The 18,158-nt window shown below is 41.3% G+C and overlaps 1 protein-coding gene across 1 annotated transcript; it reads left to right on the top strand.

Annotated features, from left to right (window-relative positions):
* Positions 1-532: 532 nt before the first annotated feature.
* Positions 533-17,910, top strand: LOC130173128 (neuronal acetylcholine receptor subunit beta-2-like). The gene is made up of 6 exons (XM_056382078.1): positions 533-1,122; positions 8,804-8,949; positions 9,128-9,172; positions 9,677-9,786; positions 13,392-14,382; positions 15,548-17,910. The coding sequence occupies exons 1-6, from the start codon at positions 1,071-1,073 to the stop codon at positions 15,701-15,703; spliced, it is 1,500 nt and encodes a 499-aa protein (XP_056238053.1). The 5' UTR covers positions 533-1,070; the 3' UTR covers positions 15,704-17,910.
* Positions 17,911-18,158: the final 248 nt, after the last annotated feature.

The raw sequence follows: 18,158 nt of genomic DNA, 5'->3' as shown, positions 1-18,158 counted from the left end.
CTCCTGTGTGTGTGTGACCCACAGTGATCAATAAAATATCACATTTGCTGCATTGATCTTATTTCTAATAGACCTCGAGGTTTTCATGCTTCTTGTACCAAACGTCGTGACCCCCACACCACCTCACACCACCCCCTCACACTCACCCTCAACGGCCTCAGTGGGGGAGCAAACAGCTCAACCACAATGTGCTTAATGCAGATAACAAGGCCTCTACTGACTTGCTGTCAAAGACCTGGCTCCACACAATTTCAACTTGTTTTCCTTTCTTCGTAAATTAAGAGATTACGTTTTCTTTTTGTAGTTTTGGTCGCAATTCAATCAAAAACTTGACTTCCTGTAGCTGCTCCCTTCAGAGCATCATGAAAGTGTCTTTTGATTAATTGAAAGTAAAAATTCACTGAAGGGATTCTCGTTTGATCGGAGAGGATAAAGTTGGTTTCAGTGGCTTCTGGCTATTAATGTGTTCCTAAGGGGGATTTCTGACTCTTATCGCTTCCTGTTTGTTGTCACACATGTCAAACTGTGTCGATCAAGACGGCAGAGAGTGAAACTGACGCCCGACGAGGGAGCGCACTGGGCGGGCAGGGCGATGCAAGGACCGGGGCGCTTAAATCTTTTATCGGAAGAATGGCCGCTTCTGTGATAACAGGATTGGCGTATACCCACTAGCTCCTGACCCATATTTCCGAGGAAAACGTTGTTTGTATCGCTCAAGGAGAATTAAGGGGGACTCTGTTTTCTATAGCCGGTTTCTGCTGCGCGCACAGCTCCAGGTCCAGCGGTGTGCTCGGTGCGCTCTGGCAGAAAGCGTCCAGCCTCCTGATCTCTGGGCTTAGACAGCAGTCAGTGCTCCTCTCTCCATGCCTCCAAGCCTCAGTGACTGGTCGTCATCTGCGGAATTCCTTGCAATGAAACCGCTATAATCCAACCAGTTTTTTTATTTTATTTTTTAATCTTTTGTTCCACTCCTTTCTTACTTTACATCGAGGGCAGAGAAGAAGAAAACACGCGCCAGAAACAATCTCCATCTGCAAGTTTTCGTGTGTCGCACTGGAGGGGAGGAAGCGATGGCAATCCCGGTGAAAGCAGCGTTGGCTCTCCTGGTTTTCGCTGTGGCAAGTGAGTAATCCTTTCAAATCCTCCCGGAACGGGACGGGACGGGGTAGGGAAGCTTTTACTTTGTGTATGGGGCTTTAATCGGACTGTCAATTGTAAAATAGCACACTCTGCCTGGGGTCTGTCCATGCCAGTTCATATAATAGGTCTGGGAAGTCTATCTGAATCAATGTCGGAAATTTTATTTAATATCTCTTGTGATTTGTGGCTAAAACACCAAAACGTCGCGTCCGTAGGCTAAAATGTAACGCTCTCTCTCTGCTGAGTATTTCAATCTTGGGGAAATGTTTAACCCACATTTTTACCTTACAGATAACAGGGGGAGATACTGGAAATCAGGCCAGTGGGGAAAAGTAGTGGCGCTTCCGTGCGTCAAACACTTTAGCACGTGATTCTGGATGCTTCAATTAACTGACTTGTTCCTCTTTACACAACAAACCCACGGAATCACAATTGGAATTGCTTTACATATGCACGGTTGTAAAATTTGAGAGGGAGGCATTGCTATTGCAACACATTTCCCAGCAATCCTAGCCTGTGATTTAAACAACAAATCCTATGTCAGAGTTGAATCATTTGGCTGTGTGGTCTTCTTGTGGCTCTAAGCAATTGGATGGTGTGATGTTTAAGTGTATGATGAAATCTCATAATGGTATTTTGTGGCCCTCACTGCGCTTAATGGCCTGCAGTGTGTGTCAAGGCCCTCTGATGGTAATAGTGGAGATCTAAATGGGCCGCCTCCCGACAGAGGACCTTAACATAGTGGAGTTTCTATCACATGATGTGCAGTAGAAGTCTTTTTCTCTCTTGTGTCTATCAATTGAAGCGACTCACGAGGAGCTGTCCGTGGTTCTGAAACTACATCTGCGGATCATCTGCTGCAGCAGTCAACAGGGCAAACTCTCTGGTTCCTCAAGTTCATTCAAGATAGTTTCAGTGTGTTTCATCCCCAGTGACATAAGTTGGACATGCTTTCATTGGAATTAAGGCAGGCTGTGTGCAGATAATAGAAATATGAATTAATATTGGGGAAAACTTCAAGGCTAAAGTCACCCAGTAAGTTCAAAAGGAAGTTAATTTCATTTTTGGGAGTATTCTTTGCAAGTTTATTTATGAAAAATAGGATAACATTTAACTCATTTAAGAATCTGAATACAAAATCGAGAATTAATGTCCAGAAAAACATCTACATATTTGTATATAATTTGTTGTGTTAGGTATATTTATGTGTCACTAATACAGTACAAACATGACGATCATTCTGGGGAAACATTATGCAGTTGAAGGTCAGTTTTTACTTGTTCCTTTTGTATCACTTGTTCATTTTCCCTGCTCTCATGACCTTTCGAATCTCATCTTTTCATTCCTTTCCTTTAATTATAGTGCTTTAATCTTACATCTGCATCTAGATCTTATATCTGCAATACTATACATGCCCTAAACCTACTGAGTCAATTTTTGTCAGAATGGATCTTAAGATCACATTTGTTCTCAAGATCATGTTATCAGTTATAGACCTTTTGCAGTTTGTGCATTTTTTAAGTTCACTTAGTCTCTTCTCTCACCCCCTCCTTCCTACTTCACCTTCCCTCTCCTTCACCTTTTTATTCCCCTTTATGTTGGGTGACATAAAAGGGTATTTTTCTATGACTCTCTCAATATCACCTGTGCTCTGTCTGCAGTTGAGACATTGCATGATAGTGGCTCTGTCACTCCTTTCAAACCTCACCCTGACTGCGACTGTAAAAAGACCAAATCCATGCAACCACTTTGTTGGGATGTATTTTCTCTCTCTCTCATTCTGCCTCCTGTCGTCTCCTCTACCCTTTTCACTCTCTGTGCCACTCACTTTCTGTCACCTCCTGCACGCCACATTATATCTGTTTTACTCTATCTCAATTCATTTTTTTCCCAGACTCCTACTCTTATGCCATAAGTTATCATATTCTGTCCCTCATCACGCACTCCTATGTCTCCTATCCTCCATGTCTCTCTGTGTATCAGCTGCATGCTGTAGTCAATGTGTCAGTGTGTGCTACAGCTATTCCTGATGAGATGTTTTGCTCATTAAACACTTGCACATTGCCGGGAGTGGGGTGGAATCACACGCTCTCTGCATTTAGCGTGTTGCATGAACCCTCACACAACCCTGACTCTGCTTTTCTTTAGCCCTTGGGTGAAACTTTAGTGGGTGGGCAGAAACATGCAGTTCTAAGTTTTGTCCAGGGGTTATTCTAAGGTTGTTGTTTCTCTCAAGTTTTAAGAACTGCTTTCTCATAACTGCAGATGTGTGTGCGGTCAAGGCGGCCCTGCGTCAGTGAGTCAACACTTCATAGTAAACTATTAGTCATTGCGTCGGCACATTTGTTTGGATGTTGTTCGTTCTTTGAATGAGAGCGAGAGCGGGATGAAGAGAGAGATCTATGTGGTTTTAAAGCTAGAGAGAGCTGCATCCGATGTATTTTGAAGAAACCAGTGCAAACTTAAGCAGCAGTAACATGTGAGCACTGAGGGAGCTGAGAAAAGGAAGAAAGTCACTTTTCCTGCTGCCATTGTCTCTCTCCTTGTCCTCAACCTGCACATGTTCCTGTCACTGTTGAGAAGGAAAGAGCACAGCACAGCAGGACAGAAAGACACAACAGAGAAGTTGTGACACATAAAAAAATCATTGTAGTAAAAGAAGAGTTGGTTTTATCCTCACAGACGGAAGAATTGTCTGTGATGATGAAAAGTTTGAGGGCAAACAACCAACTGAAATCCCACGGGATAATAAAAACACCAGAAATCTCTCAGGCAGTAGATACACTGTGAGCGACCTACAGCGTCTTGTTGAAACTTCACCATGTTGCTACCGATGCATATGAACGTCACGTGGGTGTCTTTTATAAAATGACTGGCAGTCGGCTGGCAGTCTACTGATCAAATCCAAAGACAGCTGAAGCCTAAATTGTTTTGGCCTCAGAAAGGCCACCCCAGATGGTAACACAGTGAATAATTCACTACCCTAGAAAAGAACCTACAGGATGCAGAATTTGGATTTTTTTTTTCACTCTGGACTGATGGCACAGCCTGCCTATCCATCTGCATCATGCAAACGCAGCAGTGTGTCTGAAAGTAGTTTGGTGTGGTTGTGCTCTTTCTATATGTTGTGGTGGAGCCTTTATGTTGATTTTATCTGATTGAGAAAGACTCAGAGAATAATCGTTGATTGTGTTTGAGTCTCTGTGCTTGTGAGATGATGGCATTTTTATTTTAGCGGCGATGAATTATTGAGGTGTAGAGAGTGCAGTGAGGCAGACAAGAGTGCGTATGTGTGTGCGCGCGTGTATGTGTGCGTGTGCGTGGGCGTGGGCGTGTGCGTGGATACACACGTGTGATGAAATCTGATGGTAGACTCCCTAATGCAACAAAACTCCTCCATCCACACTTACGTCGACCTCATACACATCTCATTTTAGCCTCATCTACTGTTTAAGCATTTACTGTTAAACCTAACACCTTACATCACTCTATACAGTCTATAGTGGGCTCCTTCGCCGTCCTCAGTCCTTTCTGGCGGTCACACAAAGTCATTTGTCTTTCACAGTTTATTCATTTTTTGTGCTGGGTTTATTTTTATGCCACCCCCCCCCCCCCCCCCCCCCTCCCCTTTTACATTTTTAAGGCAGTATGACATCTCTTACTTCTCGAAGGCAGAAATCAGAGAGCAGAAGTCAGGGGCCATTACAGCAGGGACTCAAGGCGGGGTCAAAAAACGTTTTAAATGTGGAATTAAAACTGGATTTATTCACACAGCAATCCTACAATACAATCAATTTTGCACACAACTTTTTCTTTTGTGCACGTGTACATGTATATAAGTGTTTGAATTATGTCCACTGACATTTTCATTTCCCACTTTTGCTGATTGCCTCTCTGGATCAAGATGGTTCTCTACTGAAAAGAAATGCTACACCATTTTTGGTACCACTTGTTAATAAGGGACCCTTTGCCGAGAGGTTATGAGATGCAATTAATTCCTTTATGAATGGTTGCTAGGAAAACCAAACCAGCAACCAACAAATCAACAGTATCTACGGCATGCAAGTTATGCGACTCACAAGTGACACAAAAAAAAAAAACACAAAAACAAAAACAAGAAAACAGATCGAAGAGGCAGAAGAATTACAATGATAAAAATGTTTTCAAAGGCTCTGTAGTACTCCTCATGACACTGAGGACATGACACTGGCCCTTAAATTGAAGCTTAACAGGAGTACAATTTTTCATTGATACTTTTTGTTTTACTTTAGCAGCATAGGTATAGTTCAATAATTTACTAATACCTTACTACTAAATCTACTATTTGTCACTGCTTGGTGGTTTCACATCTCCTGCTCTTAATCTACTTAACCAAAGCACATTGACAAATCAAGCTGACAAGCAAACAGTGAGCTAGACCAACAGGATTTACAGAAAGCGTTGTCTCAACTCAGGCCGACAAAAATCACAGCAGTTGCTTTTAATTAGTACAAGAAACCTGCATGCTATTATGCAGCAGTTTGCACATACATTGCATACAAACAATTATTATTACGAGGCTGTGACCCCATCAAGCAAACTCATGAATCACCCTGAAATTTCCCATGAATCATTGCCATAATACGGTATGATTCTATGTAATTTCATCAGCTGATTATACTAATCTGGAAATCAAATCGTTTTTTCTCACACTCTCACACTGTTGTTGATGTTGCTGTCGTTTGTAATGGTGTGTGTGTTTTTTTGTCCTCTCCGTCTCTCTATCTCTTCCCCCTGTCTAATCCTGACAGACAGAGAGCTGTGTTTCGAAGCTCTCTGAAGACATTTACCCTCGGGGTTTAGTGTCATGTCATAGTTGCTCAGACGTTGGACACTTCCTGTCTCCTCCTCAGATGGAGGTCTAGTGGAGGTTAACGTAGAGTGACCAAGTGTAAAATACACCTTTCCTTCCTGCAGTTAAAGCTCAGTGCCTCTTCTTTTCAGTTTGATCCTGACATGCCTCAGAAAACATTTCTTTCTTGAATAGATCTTGATATGACAGCTGGGTGCATGGCCATTGAAAAACCAGTGAGAGCAAAGTGCCAAAACAAACAATATTCATTGTAAAGCTGCCAACTGCACAGTTTTGAGAAATCTGGACACGAGTACATTGCTGATGTCAGTTCAAAAGTGTTTGCACAGCTGTTTCAATATGAATGCTGGACTATATCACAGTATCTTTGTAATAGTATAGCTGAAATTAAACCACTGCCAAAGCTATGCAACTTTCCAGTGTGCTGTTACATCAGTGACATCTTTTTCTTGTTAACTAAAGTTAAGTTGTTTATTGGCAGAGGTCTTAGACTTAGATCCCCTTCAAAATCTAACATTTCTCATGACTTTTTCTTTTGTTCTGGCATAAGCAGACAGCAGTTCTCCCTGTGCTTCCTGTGGTCTGGCAAGGCCATGGATGAGTCAACTTAAAACAGCTGTCACTTCACGCAGGCTACATAATATAGGACTGAGCATTTTTTTCCCATCACAAATACATCAACATAAACTCTTCCTACAATGGACTGGATCGCATTTTTTTAATGTGACTCTAATCCTCTTCCGTAAATTTTTGGATGAACAATCCCATGATTTAGATTCTGATTTCAGATTATTCATTTTGTCAGAGGGACAGTATATTCTGTCATCCTGACGAATTCACCACAGGCAGCAAACAGAGTTGTGGAGACATATAAAAGTTGGAATCCAGAGCTTTTATTTTTAAGTGTTGTGTTGATTATCCAGTTGACTACTTCACGCTCATTTCTAATTTAACGTGTGAACTGATGTAAAGAGTTCTTATTCTGATTGAACAAGCCCAAACCAGGGACATACGATTGTTTTTTTCCCCCACTGGTTTAAATGTATGAAACTCTGGCAGCGTCCTTGATTCAAACCACCCACTATCACTGAAACTCTGTGACCCAGTCAGAAATTGTTCTGTGTTGATTTCATGGGTGAAATCAGCCCTGCGGTGGCTGTGTGTGTGTGTGTGTGTGTGTGTGTGTGTGTGTGTGTGCGTGTGTGTGTCTGCACAAATGCGACTCATTATTGTTGTATGGACTGCAGATTGCATGCACTGTTAACATGAAACATATGCAATATATACAATGAAATGCCAGGGTATATGATGTATAGGTGCAGAGCATTTGTGTGTGTGTGTTTCACTAAATACAATAATACATCTGATCTGTTTGCGAGGTCAGAGACACACACGGCCCACTACCTCCTTCCCTTCCTCACACACACACAGACACACAAATTACTCTCATTACACACTCATTATATTTGAAGACACGCAGGAGGCTACATCGCTGCAGCACCTAATTGGTGAGACCTCACAGCACGAGATTTCAGCATCGCTTCACCAACTACTGCTCTAGGCATGTGTGTGTGTGTTTGTGTTTCTGTTAGTGTGGCTTTTGTCATTATGATCCCATCAAACTATACCGATGTTCAAGAATACCAATGGTCGGTGAGCTCACTAAGAAGGCAGCTGTAGAAATCAAAGTTTTTGTGAATAAAATAATTTTTTCCTGAGCTCATTTTTCTACACACACAAATCAAGGTTGATAAAGTTTAAAAAGCCAAAGTTGAGGTTAAAAAGCTGTCCAAGAAAAAGCTGCAAAACTACATCTAACTTTAATTTTTATAAATTTTTCAATGTTGCCTCAGTCCTCATTCATTCATAAGTCGCCCACTGTGTCACTGTGAAATTTATTTGACAACAGATCCACTGTTCATTGTGACTCAACAGAGCAAAACATAACGAAAACCGAAACACAATGAAACGTGTGTGTCAACAAACTGTGGAGCTGGGAAGCGCATCCAAATCGAGGTTTATATTTATGCAGAGATGTCCCTCTACATGTGACCCCAGGTGTCTAATCACCACACCTAATTAGACACACACATTATTCAGTGTGAAGCACCCTCAGCACGACATGTTGGCCTGATATGAGTGCATCGTCTCAATACCCACTACGCTGAGATGATGAAATTAGGGAAGAGAGCTGTATTTTTTTTAGTTCTTGGAGGCACCTGTGCAGACTGTGGTTTGACATTTTTGGCAAGGTGTCCAACAGAAAGACTCTACACAACAGCCAGAGGATATTTTAGAATAGAAGTTATACCTCCTATGAGGCTTTGACGGTGTGCAAGTTTTACAAACAAAATGAAGTAATTATTGTTAGCTGTGGTTGGTAACTGAGTTAGTATCGGATTTTATTTTCTGTTGCATTTTGTTTTCGTTGCATTTTGCCAAGTGGGAGATATTCTGGTTGTTGACGATTACTGTTGTTTCTACGTCTGAATTGGAAAACTACAGCAGACAGAAATAAACTTGTTACTTCCACTTGGCTGCTCAACCACAGTTTGTAGGATATGATGTGAAATAACACCCTGTAAAGAAGAGCTGGGTCAGGGATGGTCAACCATGAGCCAGGGAGAACCACTAATGAGAACACATTTTCATTTTAACCTGTAGACTGTTCTATTCTCATCGTGTCTGCGTCACGTTCCTTGACTGCAAACGTATATGGTGCATATTACAGGTCCTGATCCATTGTGCGTATCTGGTTTTCAATTCTGTTATGTCTTGTGTGTGTGTGTGTGTGTGTGTGTGTGTTTGCAGCTGCCTTGTGTGCGGAGGTGGAGGAACGGCTGGTGAGTCACCTGTTGTCACCAGAGCGCTACAACAAGCTGATCAGACCAGCTGTCAACAACAGCCAGCAAGTCACTATTTACATCCAGGTGTCTCTAGCCCAGCTGATCAACGTGGTGAGGAAACACACAAAAACCACCTCCACATATGCTGTTATGACGGAACCATAATCTATTCATTTCACATAATTGAAGAACACAGATGGTGGAAATAATTTGTAATAAATAGAAGTAAGCTCAGCCACCGCCTAACTGCTGCAGCCGTCCACTAACCTTCTGTCTGTCTGTGTTTCAGAATGAGAGGGAGCAGATCATGACCACCAACTGTTGGCTCACTCAGGTTTGTGTCCCCACTCGTCCTCTTGTTCTTTACTCTGTGTATGTGTGTGAATGTGGGTGTTTGTGCGGGGTCAGGCCACGTCAAAACACTGCCTAGTAGTGGCAAAACAAGTGTCTGACTCATATTTGGCATTACTACACACACACACACGCTTGCGCACACACACACACACACACACACACACACACACACACAGACACACCATCATGTGTCTGGGTTTAAGGAAAATGTGCAGAGACATCCAACGTGTTCACTGGTGAGGTCAGTTCCCCTCATGTAGGACAAACATGTTAGTGTGCTGCTGTTTAAAATGCATGAACTGATTATTTTTATATGTTTCTGGCCGCATGTATCTTATTTTGTAACTGTGTGTAACTGTATTTTCTTGTGTGTCATTTTTGACGCATGTATGGGTATTTGTGTGTGCATGTGTGTGACTTTTGAATGTATTTATTGACTTGTTTGTTTGCTTGTTTGTTTGTTTGTGTGTGTGTGTCTGTGCAGGTATGGAATGACTACAGATTAATGTGGGATCCTGAAGAGTATGAGGGAATCAAGAAAATCCGCCTCCCGTCACAACACATCTGGCTGCCAGACATCGTCCTCTACAACAAGTACATCTGCTTTGTGACAGCCAGATGAGTGTGTGTGTGTGTCTGAAACTAAGTGATTAAAAGAAGAACAGACAGAAAGATTGAGCAACTTCATTGTAATAGTTACAAAAGCCCCATTTCCCTAAAATGTTTTCCTTCTATCCTCTTATTCTTTCTATCCTCTTACCTCTCCCTGCTTTTTTTTTATCCCACTTGTCACCTCTTTCAGGATAATGAATACAACCAAAACTGTCTTGTTAACACCTTGTAGACTGTCTGCAGGCTCATGATAATGGGTGATCTTTTAAGAGATGAGAGATTACAAATTTTGCACAGATGGAAAGGTGGGGAGAGACTGAGATTAAAAAAAAATCTACCAGCAATACCAGAGTAACAAGGCTATAGCAGACACACTATAAAATATTTATTCAATTTTGATGACGTTTTTTTCCCTCAAAGCATTAATCCAGGAGCTCACCAGTTCCATTTGAACTAAAACTTGGACCTGCAATATAGGCTGCAACAACCACTCTGTTTACCTGTAAAGTAAATCTTTCCATTTCTGTTTGCATACATTTTATCAAAAGGAGGATATGCAAAAAACTTCATCATGCAGATGTGATTACTTATACCTCCTCACACCTGAACCAACAAGTGAGAACTACAAGCTATTCAGAGAGTAAAAATGTTTAGAAGAAGAGTTTATTCGTACACAGTTCAGCTGCATTCTGCACTGTGGAGCTGGATATGCACATGGGATCAGTGCAATTTATCCACTGGACCAATTTAAATACATTGTAGCTAATACAAATGATGTGTCGAGACAAATCAATGCACTATAACACCTTACCAGCCAAATTTACTAGCATGGATACAATGGACAACAAAACAACATTACAGTACATTATTGTGTGTTTTTGCATATTGAGCAGAGATGCTCCAAACATTGATGTGAGAATGTTTTGACTTTGAGTGCACATCTAAAAATCATCTTGCAGCTGTATAAAATGCCTGCGAGGCAAAATCAATACACGAGAATCTCAATGCTGTAATAAGTTCATTCAAGGAGAAATTAGCCCCACTGCCTCTATCCACTGGAGTGTTAGCTGACAGACACGAAGGCTTTTGGGCCTCACCTCCTGTGTCAGCCATATAGGTCAACACCTGGGTCTTTCGTTCCATCTGCTAGGTTCTTGTATTACATTACTGCTAACTTTTATCTTAAATGTTGTTCATATAGGTCCTTGTTCTCTTGTCTCAAATTGCATGACTGTCAGAAATCAACTTGAACCTTTTTGAGTTTTAGTTGCCTATTCAGTATATCACCTTGGTTATTAGTTGTCATCTGTGGCTAATTAATTTTCCCTTCACAAAGACATAAAACATCTAATACAACAGCCTGTACAAACATAAGATTTAGTACAAATACAGGACTAAAATTCAGAGATAAAGACTTGAATTTAAAGCTGTAATTACATAAAATACAACTATATACATGTATATATGAGAGTCCTAATGAGGGAAGATTAGCAAGCAGTTACTTTAGCTAATATGAATAGCCTCTTTATAAATGTAAACTTCAGAGATTTCCCTGTTCTTGCAGAAGACAAAAAACAGCAAAACCTCTAATCCTGCTGCAGCTGTCCCTTAAACTATGGCGTTTAGACTTGATTAGGTTTATGTCAACTCAACCAAAGCTCCCTTGAGTAGCTGTTCTAGAGCTCTCAGTCATATCACATGATCTTCAACAGCAGATGGAATTTCAAGAACAAACTTTGAACCTCAACTTTTAAGACAACATAGGCAGGAAGTCCTTGAAGTGGCCAGAAAACAACAATTAAAAACTGAAAAGTTTATCATCTACGATTCCATGGTAACTTAGCAAACTCCATCTGCTGGTGAAGACCATGTGATATGATTAAAAAAGACCAAGAACATCTACTAAATAGACCTGATGATTTTCTCAACGACTCTATCTAAGGCCTAGTATAAACTTTAAATCTGAGATCGAGATGTGGATGTGTAGCTTTTGTGTTTTGGTCAGCAGTGTTTCCCCATCGTTTATACCAGCTTGTAGGCATTAAACTTTCATGAACACAGATATCTGGCCAGCTAAAGACCACATAAGGAGCACAATGGCTTAAGAGCATAATGATAGTATGATCAGCACTACTTTACGACTTCAGGTCGAGATCTCTGGCCAAGTCTGGGGGACCAGAGGTCGCAGTAAGTAGGTGGGGCCTCTGCATTTTTAATTAGTCTGCATATTCACAGAAGCCCCAAAGCATTAGAGACTGAGTGTGATGGTTGGATTCCTGACCTACTTTATAATTGATAGGCCACTGATCTATAATGCATCACCTGCAGCCTCAGTGAGATGAGGAAAAAAGTCAGTCTCAGCAGATTTTAGGCGGGGGCTGTGGGGTGGGGGTGGGGGGGCAGTTGTTGCCACTTCATGTGTCTCGGGCTGAGCTTTTCCCTTGAGAAGATAAACATATCCTGCAACTTTCAAAACACAGAAGTGTTGCATGTGTCACCTCCGTGGACACAGCAGAGGTGACACATGCAGCCAACAAATCATTTTCTCAACACACCATCAGTTAGTACAGTAAATTCATTTTTTCTTAAGTAAACTTTTTGTTTCTTCTTCTGATACTGCTGCATGATATGCTGTTAATGTGGTCTTAATTGCAGCATGAGCTTGTTCAAGGTTGTAATGGATTTGACAAATGATGACATAGATTTCAGCCAGTGACATTAGTGGTTCTTGTTAAGTAAAGTTGCAGGTATGGAAGAACCCATGAGTTAGTGGTAGGCTATATCGAAGCACAGTGTTCAGGCAAAGTTCAGGTTAAGATCACATTAGCTGATTGATGTCAGCTGCTTTGTTCACGCTTCACCACCACTGGCTCATTCATAAGCCATTATAACCTGACATCTTGCTTTCCGGAAAAAAAAAAGAATCAGGCTTAAAAATGTTGCATGATGACACTGGCCATTTTAGTCCGAGCCCTCTGCATTGGCACCATGGACTTCATCGATGGAGCATTTTCTCATGTGGTGTCTGTCAGAATGTAGCCTTACTCTGCTAATAAGCTCATGCCAACATCATTTTTTACCCTCAGATCCCTTAACCACTTCTTTATGTTGGCAGTAATCCAATATCTAGTTGTATCCTTGCTAAGGTGGTAGCAAACAAAGCTTAGACTTCCTTCACTAACCACTTGTTTCAGCTGCCCCGTGAAGAGCCCAATGTGTTCCCAGGACAGATGGGATATATAATCCCTCTGTTCTAGGTGTGCTTCGGGGTCTCCATCCAGATGGACATGCCTTGAATACCTTTAAAGGAGGTGTTCAGGGGGGCATTCTTATTGAATGTTTAAACTGCCCCAACCGGCCTTTAAATGCAAAGAAGCAGCCGTTCTCCTCCAACCTCCTCACCCATCCTTACTTTTTTTTTTTCTTCAGTTTATGCATCTGTAATACCGTGTGTGGATGTATAGATGTGTTTGAATGATCTTTGAATAGAATTTGACATGATCCTGCAGTAATCAGTCTGGCTTTGACTGCTTTGACTTCATCTCTCTCCTTCCTTTTACTCACCTACAACCTTTTCCTTCTATCAGTGCCGATGGGACCTATGAAGTCTCCTTCTACTCCAATGCTGTGGTCTCCAACAACGGTGAGGTTGCCTGGCTTCCACCAGCTATCTACAAGTCAGCTTGTAAAATTGAAGTCCGTGATTTCCCCTTCGACCAGCAGAACTGCACCCTCAAGTTTCGCTCGTGGACCTACGACCACACAGAGATTGATCTCATCCTCCTCAGTGATTTTGCCTCACGTGATGACTTCAAACCCAGTGGCGAGTGGGATATCGTTTCACTGCCTGGACGCAAGAACGAAGACCCTGATGACATTAGATACCTGGATATCACCTATGACTTTATTATCAAGAGAAAACCTCTGTTCTACACCATCAACCTGATCATCCCCTGTATCCTGATAACGTCCCTGGCCATTCTGGTGTTCTATCTCCCGTCAGACTGTGGTGAGAAGATGACTCTCTGTATCTCTGTCCTTCTGGCCCTGACTGTGTTTTTACTCCTAATCTCAAAGATTGTACCACCTACGTCTTTAGCAGTGCCTCTGATTGGGAAGTACCTAATGTTTACGATGGTGCTGGTCACCTTCTCCATCGTCACCAGCGTTTGCGTGCTCAACGTGCACCATCGGTCCCCCAGTACGCACACCATGCCTCCTTGGGTCAAGCGTGTGTTCTTGTACCGGCTCCCCTCTTACCTCTTCATGCGGAGACCAGGTAGCTCCAATATCCGTGAGAAGTTCCGGAAAAAACACCAGCAGCGATCGTACTCTGACCAGAAGCTGCGTGGAGCGGACGGGGGGACTGGCAGCCCTGCAGGGATGGCAGATTCTTCCTCGTCCTTCTTTGTCAATGAGGAGTCGGCCAAACGCTACGGCTGGAAGGTCAGCGACTTGTCAGAGAACACAGAGTTCAGAAAGAGGATGACGCTCAAGTGCAACATTGACGTGGAGGATGCAGTAGATGGAGTGCGCTACATCGCTGAGAAGATGAAGAGCGAGGATGATGATGAAGGAGTACGTGTTTGGGAGAAAAGTATCTGCATGTGCATGTGTGTCATAAGTTGAAGTATGTGAAGAAAGCTTCATATATGAGCAAATGAAAGATTTTGCTTACCTGTTTGTTTTTGTTATACAACTTCCATTCTGGCAAAGGTTGCTTTTATGTTTTAGAGATCTGTACAATGTTTGTAGCAGGACAGTGGCCTTGACAATATATATTTTTAGCCTTGCTAGCAATGTGGCTCTATGGTTAGAAATAGTAGTCTGTAGGTTGGTCTATGGCTACTGCAGTCATGTACTGCAGTACTACAGACAGTCATGGTCCACAGAGGATGAAGCCTAACGAAATTAGTGATGCTTTGACTTTTCCTGTGGTGCCACCAAGAAGCTGACATTTATGGTTCAGAGTAAAACGCCTCAATAACTCTTGGATGGATTACCGTGAAAGATTAATTTCCCGCTCAGGATGAATTTTAACACTGATGATCGCTTAGCTTTAAATCCAGCACTATCATCAGGTCAAACTTTAATTTGCCAAATACATTGTTTTATGATCAAATACCTGCAAAACTAATGGGATTCCCAACAGTGTCAGTTGTAGTTTCTGTTAAAGGCTAAATATAAAATCTTATCCTACTCACATGCTAACTAAGATGGCAAACATGGTAAACATCATACATGCTTAACATCTGCGTGTTAGCATCATCATTGCAGTGGGTTAGGCATGCTGACATTAGCATTTAACTTAGAGCATCCCCTGTTGGTCTTTAGGTTTTTATATACAAATTACATAATAATTTTCTAATTGATTCATAGTAATTAGGAAATTTTTCTATTAAAAAATATATAGTAGATTACCTATTGTATCATTGTAAGGACACAATTGTATGCAAATGCCGATTTTATTGGCTGTCACCTCTGCTGTAAAATGTAAAGGATTGCTTTATCTGATCTCTACAAAATACGTTCTGTAGATTATAAAATTGTGTATGCATAGTGTATGTTTTTCTGTGGGTAGCACAATTAAGGACTTTGTGTTTGTGTTTTGACGAAAACTTGCCACATCAACAAAGTTGAAACGTCATATCCCTTATTTTTAAATCATGGCAAAGTCATTAACTGTTTTAGTTGGTAGTAATGGCAATGGTAATTCTTAAGTAACTTGTATTTCTCTCTGCAGATCATTGAAGACTGGAAGTATGTGGCCATGGTGATCGACCGTCTCTTCCTGTGGATCTTTGTGTGTGTGTGTGTGGTCGGGACGCTCGGCCTCTTCATGCAGCCCCTGTTCCAAAGTTACAACACCCCCATTGTCGATGACATGGACCATAATTGAAACCTGAAACCTGAACTTTGATTTCAACATGACCCAGAGGTGAACTTTGAGTCCCCCCAGAAACAGAGCTCTAATAACATTTTGACACATAAACTCACGGCACTCTCACTGGGAAATGATTATGATGCACTTTAGCCCTCTACCACCACCTGCTCTTCTCCAAATTTCCCTTGCCCACTTCGTCCTCCATCATCTGCCATTCACAGAGGAAATAGGATCTGTTTAGTTCAGTGAACTTAAAGCATAATTCTGTTTTATAACAACTTGGGTCACATATTTTTACTAGTTTTGGGTCATTTACTAGACATAAATGATGAACATTGGACTGTTAATTGCTAACTATGGCAACATTTGTGGCTCCAAACTCCCAAAACTTTTTTGTGTTATTTGATTGTCTTTATGCACAGTAGATATAGAAACATACATGAAACAAGGGGAGCGAGAGAGAGGTAAGACATGAAACAAAGGTTCCTGTCTGGACCCAATCCAAATGATGCAGCTACATGGTATGTGCCCCATACACTCAGCTACAAGGATGCCCCCAACCCGCAGGATCATAATCATAATCAAAAGAAATAATGGCCAAAACTACGTAAACAACACCCAAGTTTTAACAAACCAGAATTATCTTTTAATTCAAAATATGATATGAAACAACCTTTCAGTCATGATGCTCTTGCTAGTGGAATCAATATAGATCTGCAGGAAAATCTTTACCTGAAAGTGTGTTGACCCCTGTGACTGTTCACAAAGGTTTATCTGGCCAGCAGCAACTCAGGACTTGATTTTTTTTTATGTTTAGAAAGGACTTGTTTTTTCTCTTTTCCCCTATCTCTCTGGTCCCATCCTATCTTCTAATTGCCCTAACAGGACATTACGGGGGCTAGCATGCATACATCAAGACACTTTTTTTGTTTTAATTTCTTTTTTGGACCCAGAGAGAGAAAGAGCCCAAAGATGAACAAAGCCTCAGTAAGCCTCTGCAGATATGGGCCTCACATCGACAACACACCGCTAAAGAAAAGATGATTTTCTTCTATGTGAATACATAGAAGAAAATCAACTCTTGTGTCCCTTTGCCAACAGCACACATACTATATGAATTTATAATATTTGCCTTGAAAATTTGAGCCAGAGGCGACACAAAACGGCTAACTGAAGGACTGTTTAAACAATAATAGATGAGTGTGTGTGCGAGAGGGGTGCCCAACCTGTTTTTTTTTACCCTCACACACACCTCACTGTGAGCATGACTTGACAGACTGATCAAATCGGTGTCAAAGTGTTGTTGTGATATTAAAAGCAGCTGTGTTTAAATGAAGGAGGGACGTTACGATAGTGCTAAAAAAACGCAAAACCTAAAACCAATGACCATAAGGCTGTTGATGCTCACCACGCTTCTTTTAAAAAGGTACGGGACGTAGGTGTCTTCAAAGCAGTGCTCGTCAGCATCCATCACCAAGGAAACCAGCAACAATAATATTGTACAGTATTTTATACACACTGACCTGGAGTAAATTAGCCAAACAGTCTGGCTCTTCACTTGCTTTATCTTCCATCAAACTGAATGCTTGATCATTGCAGCCTGTTCTCTTACTTGAATCCGTGTCCAGTAATTATTTCTAAGCGGTATTATAACTTGTCACCATCATAACACACTCGTCTGTCACTGCTACCAACATTAGCCAAGGAAAGTATGTGCTGTACTAGTCCAGCAGTATTTATTTCTTTCATCTTTGTTTTCTCAGTGAATGAAGTTAAACATAGTTTTTCTTTTTCTTCTCACCAACCAGCCATGTTGCGTGACTTGTTCAGTTTTGTCTGTCCAGACAATAAATACAGAGAATTACAAGATGGGACTGTGGTGGGATCTGATGTCTTGCTAACTGGATCAATAAAGGGAAATGAAAACAACGAGCAGACCTGGTGAATCACATGCACACACAGTCTAACTAAGGTTAAGTTTATGGCTTGTTTACTGTAGCAGTATTAGTAATATTCATAATAAATAATGAGAGAAAATGAGAGATTCAAAAACATAACCACCAACAATGGCGGCATTAGACGATTATATAATCACAATTTTCCAAATTAGTTGTAATTTCTGTTTCCCTGATTATTTGTTTTTCCAGAACAGTACACAAGACGCCTGAAACTGCTAATGCTTCCAGCAAAGATACTGCATCATAATTTTCCAGCGAACATCATGTCAGTCACACACACACACACACACACACACACACACACACACAACACACACACACACACACACACACACACACACACACACACACACACACACACAAACACACACACTCTGAGTCAAACAGTAACATAATCCTACAGACATAGTGACAGCCATTGAATTGGAGTTGGGTTCAGCAATTACAGCTCATATTTGTATCCCCACCCCCCTCTCCTGGTATGACTCATAAATTAGATACTTGACTGTATC

The sequence above is a fragment of the Seriola aureovittata genome, chromosome 8 (assembly GCF_021018895.1).
Source record: "Seriola aureovittata isolate HTS-2021-v1 ecotype China chromosome 8, ASM2101889v1, whole genome shotgun sequence".
Taxonomy (NCBI): Eukaryota; Metazoa; Chordata; class Actinopteri; order Carangiformes; family Carangidae; genus Seriola; species Seriola aureovittata.
Note: the sequence above shows the minus strand (reverse complement) of the source record. Positions and strands in the feature narration are given on the sequence as shown.

What these genes read in the sequence shown, in the direction of transcription:
- LOC130173128 (XM_056382078.1), top strand. Translation starts at nt 1,071, where the DNA reads ATGGCAATCCCGGTGAAAGCAGCGTTGGCTCTCCTGGTTTTCGCTGTG. An exon ending in CCAACTGTTGGCTCACTCAG is followed by an intron (nt 9,173 to 9,676) that starts GTTTGTGTCCCC and finishes GTGTCTGTGCAG; the next exon opens with GTATGGAATGACTACAGATT. An exon ending in GACATCGTCCTCTACAACAA is followed by an intron (nt 9,787 to 13,391) that starts GTACATCTGCTT and finishes TCCTTCTATCAG; the next exon opens with TGCCGATGGGACCTATGAAG.